Source organism: Antrostomus carolinensis, unplaced genomic scaffold (assembly GCF_000700745.2).
Source record: "Antrostomus carolinensis isolate BGI_N321 unplaced genomic scaffold, ASM70074v2 scaffold1134, whole genome shotgun sequence".
NCBI lineage: Eukaryota > Metazoa > Chordata > Aves > Caprimulgiformes > Caprimulgidae > Antrostomus > Antrostomus carolinensis.
The window spans coordinates 62,033-73,843 of NW_010311177.1; the positions used below are offsets into that span (position 1 = coordinate 62,033).

The 11,811-nt window shown below is 39.3% G+C and overlaps 1 protein-coding gene across 1 annotated transcript; it reads right to left on the reverse strand.

Annotated features, from left to right (window-relative positions):
* Positions 1-457: 457 nt before the first annotated feature.
* On the reverse strand, positions 458-10,000 carry SUCLG1 (succinate-CoA ligase GDP/ADP-forming subunit alpha). Its single transcript, XM_010166631.2, has 9 exons — positions 9,994-10,000; positions 9,103-9,206; positions 8,066-8,182; positions 7,324-7,536; positions 7,178-7,235; positions 4,802-4,885; positions 4,042-4,193; positions 3,301-3,489; positions 458-2,127 (listed from the first exon to the last, which is right to left on the reverse strand). The coding sequence occupies exons 1-9, from the start codon at positions 9,998-10,000 to the stop codon at positions 2,101-2,103; spliced, it is 951 nt and encodes a 316-aa protein (XP_010164933.2). The 3' UTR covers positions 458-2,100.
* Positions 10,001-11,811: the final 1,811 nt, after the last annotated feature.

An 11,811-nucleotide genomic window follows, 5' to 3' on the forward strand; every position in this document is an offset into this window, starting at 1 on the left:
TGATACTTGTCAAGTGCACATTTTTAGGGAGCAAGAGAAAACTGCAAACTAAGCCTTTATCAGACAAGGTCAGGTTTCTTCCCCATCCTTAGGTGATGCTCACTTCCAGGCTAGTCCAGATTGCTGCCCCAGGCTTGAACAGACCCAGGCAGCTGCTAAGGTGCTACACCATGTGACTGCTGCAAACATTAGAATCAAGGTCGTATTTGTAAACTCATCCTCTTAATTACAAGATACAAGGAAACTTTCTCAGGGGACAATGATCACTGGAGTGTATGGCTGTCTTCTAAAATAGCTGGTGCCTCTCAAAGAGGTTCCATGGAGCAATCCCTAGCAGGAAACTTACATTACCTCAACTGTCCTGGAAGGTCATTCTTTATAACCTGGTGGCAATGATGAAATTCAGGTATTTCACTGAGATGCCCAGTGAAACTATCACAGTAATGTCCAAAATTTGTGTTGTGGAGAAGTCCACCACTACGATGAGTTACTTTGATTAGCAAGTTTATAAGAAGACAACCTGCAATATCCTGACATTCACTGGTGAAGGACTGCACTCTTACACAGACTGAGACACGTTAGCGCTGGTCTGTCTCTATTTAAAGGGCACCATTCAGTTTTTCACTCCAGATTAAATCAGGCACCACCAGAAACTGAGCAGATGTAGTAAGAAAATACTTATCTGTCATCATAGGCTTTATCAAATGATTGACCACTCAGTACTGGGGTGGCCAGTGTCTAGTGACAGGATGTCAGGTTCATTTTAGTAAATCATACCAAGGTGAATAATACAACATCTGGTCTCTGTGGCCTAAGACCTGTATCATCTGACTGGTGCCTGACCATGTATGAGGTACATTAATACACATTCAGTGCAGCAGAGATAGGACCTGTCCTTTGAAGCATTTCATCAGGGCTTAGCTCTAGGAACTGTAAATGTCAACATCAAGACACCTGCTCACTGCTTGCATTAGGAAGAGAAATTCCACAGGCATTTGAGTAAGAAAACTTAAGATCAGTTTTAAACAAATAACAGACACGAGTTTTTGTAACAGCACCTTTATGCAACACAAGGTTAGCTTTAGACAAGTGCCAGGTTACATGAACTTTCAGTCCTCTATATAAAGAAAGCAATCTTGGTTTTAGTTCATCTTGATAAAACTCATAACACTCATTTATAGGCACAGTGCTTGGGCTACTTTCAAGGTAAAAAAAAAAAGGGCTTTCTAATACAGTGCTGGGAGTGGTTAACAAGAAAGATGCCTTATTACATTCTTTTCCAGAGAATAATAATTCTCCTTCATTATGTCCCAATGTTATTAAGATTTCAGAACACAGAAGCAATGCAATCATAGTTACAATAAAGAGGAAATTAAGGTAATGCAAGCTAAAGACCAAATCACTTTCATAGTTACAATTTTTAATATATATTTGCATGGGAAATTAGATTCATTTTTGTGAATAAAAATTCCATCTCTCCACCCAACAAACGGAATTCCTTGACAGTAGAGGACCACACTGTGCATGGCTCATCAGCCTTGAAAAGAAAGTCTGGACTTCAGGCATATCCAGCTACGTGGATCAATAAGTAACCCCTTCAGATCCAGCAGCTTTGGTTTAAGGGACGGAAACTTTGGCCTATTGTTCAAACAAACACACCTGAAACAAACAAGTAAGACTGGATTTTTTAAAAATAAAGTGAAGTGTGATATGTGCATAAAGTCAGTGCCTTGATCCTTAGAAGCAGCTCTATAAGCGACTTTACCTTAAAATGGGCAGTGCTTAAGTTACAAAAGATTCAGACCTTCAAGGCTGATTGTTTTGTTTATGGTGGTTGAAGAAATGGCTGTGCTTCAGGAATTCAAAAGATGCATCAGATTTAGTAGTAGATTTATTAATTTGCTGTGATTTACAATGAGGTGATCATGTCTGAACCAAGGAGACATCAAAACAGGTTTAGCCAGGAGGTTTATGGCTTCCAAGTCAAATTCAAAAGACTAGTGTCAGTCATTTGGGCAACCGAAGATCAGCAGACAAAAGATAAGCAGAGGCCAGGTGCTGCACTGATGTTTTGGAGACAGTATTCCAAAGTGTCTTCTCTTACAGCAACTTCCTTTTCTCAAACTCCTGCAAATAGCACATAAACGTTATGGGTGGGTGGGGGGAGGAAAGGCTTCTATTACTATTCTATTTTAAATTTCTTTGTATTTATCTTAGCAAATCTGATTTTTGGAATTAAAAATTAAAATATAAAATGCACAATGTGTGCAAGTTGGAGAAAAGGTGGGTAAGTGTTCTCCCACCTCACGTTAACAAAACAGCTATGAAAAACCAGCAGTGCTAGACTGCAGTCGGTGCACTTTGCTCAGATTGCAATGCTCTCAAGGAACCATTTCCTCCCAGGCACAGCACAACAGGCTTGAAAAACACTAATTCTGCACAAGAACAGCAGTAGAATCCTTACAGTGAAGGATTCAAGCCAGGGAAGCAACAAAGTAAAGATTTTTCACTTTAGTAAAGGAAAAAACACAACAAAAGAAGAGAAGAACCCCACAGCAGCCTGTGAAGATGTTATACTACACAGTCACCACAGGAAAAAAAAAATACCTAGCACAGCTGAATTATGCATTTTGCCTAGCTATGAAGCAATGCCTTTTTTTGGACATGAATTAAGAAAAATTCAAATATTCTATTTCATACATAAATTTTTCAGCTGTATGTATTCAACCATAATTCTGAATTAGTACTTAAACTAGACAGACCTATATGCCAAGGCTTTCCTTCCTCAAAGACCAGACTTTCAAAGCATGTTTTCATATTTTAAATTAATTCAGGTTCTTTGCATCCAGAAACTGCAATTCAACAAGCTGCCACACTTGAAAGCAAAATGTTATCTCTTCTCTATTTTGCCATGTTTACTTTTCTATAAAGACAACATTACATAAAGCTACATGCACGTATTATCTAAGTAATAACTGCAACTTGTTCAGTCAATAGAGTTCTTGTTTAACCAAGTTCAGAGCAACACAGAATGTTGGGGATTGGAAGGGACCTCAAAAGATCACCTAGTCCAATCCCCCTGCCGGAGCAGGAACCTAAATGAGATCACACAGGAAGGCGTCCAGGTGGGTCTTGAATGTCTCCAGAGAAGGAGACTCCACAACCTCCCTGGGCAGCCTGTCCCAGGGCTCTGTCACCCTCACAGAATATCTGAGTAAAAGATGTACTCCCAGCTCATAATGCCTCAAAAGTATCTTCTTGCTCCAGATGAGTATGTACACCAATTTCCAAGCAACAAACCTTGTAGATGGTGCTGCCTAGCTGAGCAGGAGACATGCTGACAACAACACCAGCACTCTGAAGAGCTGCTATCTTCTCCTTAGCTCCACCCTTTCCACCAGCAATGATTGCTCCAGCGTGACCCATCCGCCTGCCTGGAGGAGCAGTCAGACCAGCTATGAATGACACTACTGGCTTGGCATTTGGGCCCTGTGAAGAAAGAAAAGGTACTGTGTTATGTGTGGGGGGCAGAGTGAGGTGAAATGCAATTTCAGATGCCATGTTTTTATTTTTTTTTTTTTTAATATCAACTAGCCAGGTAAAGTTATTAAACAGCTACAAACCTCAGATAACACAGAACCAAGAGTCTGAGGAGCGTGGAATACTTTCACTCCTCATAAGCATCATAAACAATCAGAAACTATAAAACACCACTCTACAGAGCCAGGTATATTACAAAAACCAGAATGTTCACTACAAATATCATTACAGAACTAAAAATCTAAAGCTAACATTGCTCTCCAGTTAGAAAAACCTGGAAAGGATTTATCTATGTATGCAATCTGGAAAGATTTATCTGGATAAAGCTCCGAATTTCAACTCTTTCTCTTTAATAAAAATATTATTGTTTGTTTGTTTTTTTGTAAATAGAGATCAAAGACTGAACAGAGTTTTCCTTGACATAAAAAAAGAAGCTGGCTAACTGGCAAAAGAAGCTGGTTAACTAGCAAGGTGTCCAGAAGCAAGCTCTTTAAGACTTACAGTATTATTTTCTTTCAAGAATGCTGCTGCATCTTCTTCAGCATTTCCTCCAATTTCCCCAATCAATATGATCCCCTCAGTATGAGGATCTTTCAGGAAGACATCAAGGCAGTCAATAAAATTAGTTCCATTGAAAGGATCACCTCCAATCCCTGGGGGGGTCGGGGGAAAAAAAATACTAAGTCAACATAATGATATTATAGCATTTATAATAAAAGTTTCAAAGTACATTTCAGCATGCTGAATATTCCCAAAGGCTCATAAGAGGAGCAGCTCTGAAGGATCTCCCCAAGTCAGTGTCTGCCAAATTTCTGCTCCAAATATCTCCCACATGATTAACAGAAAACCTTGATATCTGAATAATCACCAATCAAACCATCAGCAAAATATTATGCCTTATACAGAGGCACATAAGACACAGCAGGACCAAGCTCTAGAATTTTGCTGTAAGAAAAATGAATGTACTTAACATACCCAACTAAATGCCTAAGAATGCCCTATCCCTTTATATTAACTTATTTGGAAAGTTTGTTTCCAAATTGACATAATATTTGCCGGTAGTTCTTTGTTCAAAGCTGTTTTTTAGACTTTTATTAAGCTGATGGGAAAATTCTAACAGAGAAGGGTTATACTCTTCACAGCACATAGGGATCTCATTTTTCAACATAATTGCCATTCAGCAACTTCTTGCAAAAAGAAATTACTTTGGATTTCTTCTTGTAAAGAAAAAGCAGATTAGTCTATGTGCAACATGCATTACCAATGCAGAAAGATTGCCCCAATCCAACTTGTGTTGTCTGATGAACAGCTTCATATGTCAGGGTTCCAGATCTTGACACAATACCTTCAGGAAAGAAAAGGAGATAAACTTAATACTAACATAGCTAAGTGCATGACTAGAGGCAGCTGTTCTTATATTCATGAAAATCACCTTAATAAACTGAACATGAGATGCCAGGTTATCCAGCCATTCTTGCCAAAACATGAAAACTCAACATAAGAGTCTATCTGTCCTATTTCTTGGTTGACATTTTTTAATGCTTAATTGTCAACAGAATAAACCTGCCCAGAAAGTCAGTCATACTGGCTGAGACGTAATTCCTCACGCTACAACTTTACCAGGAAAGAAAACTACAAACAAAATTGAAGAATATACTTCTTGTCTTGTAGCTGATGCACTGAGCTGGAAACAGACTTGCACGCTCAGCAGTTAAAAAAAGAATTCTGTATTAATCACATCTCCAGTAAGGTCAGACACACCAGAGATCCTCCTGAACAGAAATACGCTGCACAAACGCAACTTATCACTATTCAGGTGTTTGTAGCTGCAGCTCACTGCTCTGTAATACGCTCTCAGCATTTACATTACAGTATTACAAAAGATCACAACCCTAGTTTTAAATTCATGATGGAAGGTAATACAGAGCCTAGATCAGGGGCAAAATATTTACATGGGTTTTTTGTTCATCTTTCCAAGTCAAGATTTCTGTTAGTGCTACAAGAGGGAAGGTTTCCAGCAAACAGAGACATCATCTTCCATCTACTTCAAGCCATCTAACAAGGAATATAAGTAGTATATTGCATGAACAGAGGAAAAAATATACCACTAGACTAACAACTTTGGTTTTATCCACTGTTTATATTGCTGGACAGCACAGATGTCTACTAGCAAAGGTCTTTTTTCTTGCTATGTTTGCAAAGGGCTTCCTGTTTCCTATTGCCTCACAGAAGCTACAGATTAAGGTGCAAAGACTGTGGCTGTTTTTACAGCTTGCATCCCAAGACCATCAAATGATTCTTGGATGCCTCACAGTAATAGAAAGCTGGGGAACATACCACCAAAGGTCAGAGTGTTAGATGAAGCTGGGAGAATGGCAGTTACATTTGTATTCCCTGATCTTTCGATCACCATCATCTAGTCAATGGTGGGGCAACTGGATTCGGGATTTAAAATATTCTTTTGCACTTGATGTTCCTTGTATTCAGACTCTAGTATCTTGTGACTACAAGACATTTCTTGCAGATACTTAGAAAATCTCAACAGAACTTGGATTCAGAAGAGAGGTCAGGGTCACACTGGTTCATGCTACCTCTGACAGTCATAGAGCAGTGTCTTGATGGCACCTACACAGGGCAAAATTGCAGTCATCTGGTATTTCAATTTCAGGTTTACAGGTACTTCTGAAAGCTGGAGGTGTGCTACAAGTGTTAACACATCTTCCAGTATTCACTAGGTACAGCTTATTCTCCAGTCAGAAGTGGTTAAGTAGCATAGATAGAGTTTCTGGTGTTAGAAAAACTGCACCGAGTCCACCTATTTCAAGAGTGCTGAACAGATTTTCACACAGTGAACACACTTTTCATCCAAAAAATAAATAAATAAATGAATGTTGCAAAGGTTACCGTGCTCAAGTTAAACTGTTTACTGTGCTGACTGATAAGAGCAGCACATGCTCTCTACAACATTTCTGAAGCCCTATGTAAGTACAAATGTGTATTTTAGAAGAATTTTCTTTATAGCTCCTGAACAGCATTATTTTACAAATAATCAAGTTGTTATTTCTATAGCTTAGAACAAGGAACCAACAGAAGTCAGGACAAGAGACTTGCATGGAACAGGGCACGTAATTAACACATGATTAGGAACAAGTCACTGCCTTTCCGACCTTAATTCTGCTGAGAAGTGGGTGTATTTGTCACTTCTACTCGCCACGGTACAGTTGTCTAAATTATCATGTTAGAAACTTGCCTGCAACCTCTTCTCTTTGCTATAATACTGAGCTGCTACTAGGTGTAGGATCCTAGTCCTCTGGAGCCAAGCTGTTGGAAGGAATAGCATTGGAGAGCTTAGAGCTCTCAAATCCCAAGATAAATGGAGGTAGCCTCAAAGGAGAGTGTTAAGGAAACTAAGTCAATCTTATTACCTAAGGAAACTTCCAATTTCTTTGCTTCTACCATGAGCACTCAGTGCCTGCTATGGTAGACTGACTGATTTTGGCCTTCAGCATTGATAATGGCAAAGTTCACATACAAACTGAAGGACAGACACACTGTTAAAAAGCATGTGAACTGTCTTCAGGGACACTAGAGTACCAAACTTTAGTTTTAGATGATGCATAAATATTCAAAAACTCACCAATTCTTCCCTTCTTGTGAATGTGACCAGGCATGATACCAATTTTACATTCTCCAGGCTAAGGAAAGAGTTGGAGAAGTCAGATGCAACATTCAAACCATCACTAAGAATGGTTCAACCTCGGAGCAAATCCAGAAGTCACTTACATTGATGACTCCAGGGCAGTTTGGGCCCACTAGTCGAGTCTTATCCTGCCGAAGCAGTCTGTGTTTAACCCGAACCATATCCTGCTGGGGAATACCTTCAGTAATGCACACAACTAAGGGCATTTCTGCATCGAGTGCTTCATTGATCGCAGCAGCAGCAAACGGAGGAGGTACATATATAACAGTGGCAGAAGCACCAGTTTGTTCTTTGGCCTACAATGGACATAACAAAAAAAAAAAGCTATCAGGCATTTAGTGGGGCCAAAGAGAACATTTGACAACTAGTCACTTAAAATATGTCAATTTACAGGCATAAATTAAGTAAAGGGCCATGTATTAATTTACTATAATCAAAGCAAATGTTAAATTCACTGAAGATGAGACGCATACAGCACAACTAGGGAACTGAGAACAAACCACTGTCTGGAAAGGATCTGCCCCATGAACACCACCATAAATACCCTTAAATAATAGTTTGCTAAAAATTCATCATTCACACCAGAATCAATCAGAATTTAGTTGCATGCATAAAATAAGTGCATCCAGACTCTGTGAACTTCACAGTGGAAGCCAAATTCATGATTGACCACACTGAATGCTCCCTCTTTTACAAGACTTCTATTTCACTCCTTGCACAGTGACATCCATGGCTCAAATGTTTGTCTCTTCAGTGTGAGCAATGAAATAAGGAGCCCTTCAGCAGCATTAAATTGTCTGCCCTCCACTCACTGCTGCAAATTACCTCCTTCACAGAATTAAACACAGGCAGACCCAGATGAGTTTTTCCCCCTTTCCCTGGAGAAATTCCTCCAACTAAATTGGTACCATAGTCCAATGCCTGCTGGCTGTGAAAGGTGCCCTGGGAGAGAGAAAATAAGTAAAGTTAAAAGGCATGTAATAGCAAGTAAAATGAACCAAAAAAGATGATGTTATCTTTAATTCTGAAGGCAATTTATGGCACTTAAACTTATAATGAGAAGGGAAGTTTTCACTATATATATACAATCAGTTATTTTGAAGAATGCATCACCATGTTTTAAATGCACTCAGAATATGCTATGCTTTTTCTTTTAAATCAGAGCGCTGTGGTTGCACACTAAAGGATATTTTGTTGTGTGCTGCTAACACACCTGCAGACATAGCAGCCACATTTTATTTTCCACATCGAGTCTGACAGATGACAAACACTATAATGAAATAGAAGAAATTAGCATTTTCATCCATGACTAGCTGATAGTTCCAGCAAAAGCAGTCTTCTTCCCTTGCAAAAGTGTAAAAGAGTGAATGTGAGCAAAATTATTAAATATCCTGAAATAAAAACAGAAATTCAATTCACAGACATTGACATTCAAAGGCATTTGTGAATGAGGAAATTCTAAAATGATAAGGCTTATGTAGTTTTTTGCAAATCTCCCTTTACAAAAAAAAAAAAAAAATCTTTCAGCTGTATACAATAAAAAAGTTTAAGAATGAACAACAAAAATCAAAAGTAATGTAACAGAGATGACTCAAAACCAAGTTTTAAGCTTGTGTATGAGTGAAAAAAATTGTCTCCTGAATTTACAAAAAAACAAAACAAACAAAAAAAACCACCCCCACAAAAAAAAAAACCCACAAAAAAAAATGAAGTGCTGAAGAGACCTTCCTGATCATGAAGTCCAGCTTCCTATCAACACAGGTAAAGCCAGTATATAATCTCTTTTATAGGCTGTTATACTTTTTTGGCCAACTAGCTTTCTGAACTCAAAGGGTGATAGAAGAAATAGTTCTTATACCTACCTGTTTGCCTGTAAAACCCTGACAGATAACTTTTGTATTTTTGTTAATATACAGGTTTTTCCTTGATGCTGAGTAGGTGCAGTGTCGTACTCCATTCTGTTGCACTAGAGAAAAAAAGAAAAGAGAAGGCAAATCATTAATCCACTGCTTTGTTAGACTCTAAGTCAAAAACATTCTATCAAGTAAGTGAGTATTTCTACTCCGCTCTTGTAAGGCCCCACCTGGAATACTGCGTCCAGTTCTGGAGCCCCCAACATAAGAAAGACATGGACCAGTTAGAACAAGTCCAGAGGAGGCCACCAGGATGATCCGAGGGCTAGAGCACCTCTCCTATGAGGACAGGCTGAGAGAGTTGGGGCTGTTCAGCCTGGAGAAGAGAAGGCTCCAGGGAGATCTTATAGTGGCCTCCCAGTACCTGAAGGGGCTACAAGAAAGCTGGGGAAGGACTTTTCATAAGGGCAGTAAATGACAAAACAAGGGGAAATGGGTTTAAGCTGAAAGAGGGGAGGTTTAGATTAGATATTAGGAAGAAGTTCTTCACTGTGAGGGTGGTCAGACACTGGAACAGGTTGCCCAAGGAAGTTGTGGATGTCCCCTCCTTGGAAGTGTTGAAGGCCAGGCTGGATGAGGCTTTGAGAAGGCCAGGCTGGATGAGGCTTGGAGCAGCCTGGTCTAGTGGAAGGTGTCCCTGCTGATGGCAGGGGGGGTTGGAACTGGATGATCTTTAAGGTCCCTTCCAATCCAAACCATTCTATGATTCTATGATCTATTAATGCTTATATCAAAAGATTAATTGGCCTAATAGTTCATGTTTTCAACAAGCAGCTCTGAAAGTTGGAAGTATTTAGGAGTTGTTATTCTAAGCTATTAAACAGCTGTAGTTGACTTTACCTATCATTGTGATCACTCAGTTTGGCAGGACTCAGGGTAGGTACTTCCATTATTGGGTACTTACTATCAGACCTTGAGTCACCACAAACAGATGAAAACATCATCTTAATCACTATTTTCATTTGCAAATGAACACGTCTCTGTCCTCTAAGAAATTCTGCAAAGTGACAAAGCACAATTAAAACCCTGATATCCCAGAGGCTGTTCTAACGTAGGCACCACATTACACCTTCTGTGAACACAGCACAGTCCATACTCGACAATGAGAGACACTGAAGAGGTTGAGGGTCCCTCAGCCCAGGTGAAACCTAATGCCAAGCAAGACACACAGCAAGAGACCTTTTTCCAACAGATGCCTAGCTACAGGAGCCAAGGCATCACTGCCTGAAATGCACTTGGGCTCGTGGGGAAATACAACTCTCCAGATATTCCACCAGAACCATTTTCAATTTAGTTCTCACAACTCTGGCCCTGAAAAAAACAAACAAACAAACAAAAAACAACATAACTACAGAAAAACAGCACAGTGCATGCTGGTATCAAAAAGACAAGGAGAGTGACTGCATCTCTGCTGAAGAGTAAGATATGTTGACATCCAATGATGAAAAGCCAAATGCACAGAATGTTGCCATGCAAGAAAGTTTGAGATGAGGAGGAAAAAGAGGTGTTCTGCTATAAAAAGTACACACACATTGCCTGCGCTCACTGCCATAAGCTTTTTCAAACACCAGAGTTCCGAGAAGATCAGAACTGATTTACTCCCTGCAAGTGTGTTAAATAAAAACACTATTTTGTTCTTAGAGTGAACATGAGAGGGTACAATTCTAGTACAGAAAACTGACACCAATATGTTACTGTGTGCCTCTTCAGTGCTTTTAAAACTTTCCTATTTAAAATCTGAGGAAATAAAAAGTCGGAAAGGAAGCAAAAGCTGTTAAGTGGGAAAAGCAGAAAAAAGAATTCCTCAATATAAAGAGTTAATGCAGAGAATTTATTGAGATGCATTATTAACATTGTGTAACAACACAATTTCTATGGGGTAGTAAACAAATGCAGAAAATTTAAGATCTATATATTTACATATTTATATAACAAAGAGCTACATAGGACTCTTGAACAACTAAATTTCAGTGATACCCTGCTTTTCAGCTTTATTTCTATTTTTAAAAGGCAAGAAATAAAATAAAACTATGCCAGAAGATGCCTACAGACAGCAGTGCTATTGCCAAATCTAAGGTCCTTACTCTGTTCTTAAAAGGTTCTGCTGACACGGAACCTCAACTCCAACCAACTCCCTCCACTCTCTAAGGAGCTGTGGCAGCACCTCATCTTTAGACCAACATAAAGTACAATTCAACTGGATTTGAAAGAGAAATCTACACACTAGCACGCAGTAAACTTGTAACAAAAGTGGTAAAAGGGCATTATGAGCTTACTAATAATGCAGGGTTTTAACCTAAATCACATCTTTATCCACAAATTCTGTTATAAAACTTGTTATGTGTGGTGGGTTGAAACCAGGTGCCCACCAAAGCTGCTCTGTCACTCCCCTCCTCAGCTCAACAGGGAAGAGAAAATATAACAAAAGGTTCGTGGGTGGAGATAAGGACAGAGAGAGATCACTCACCAGTTACTGGCACGGGCAAAACAGACTCGACTTCGGGAAATTAGTTTAATTTATTACCAATCAAATCAGAGGAGGATAATGAGAAAAAAAATCAAATCTTAAAACACCTTCCCCTCACCCCTCTCTTCTTCCTGGGCTTAATTTTTCTCCCAATTTCTCTACCTCCTCCCCCCCAGCAACACAGGGGGACA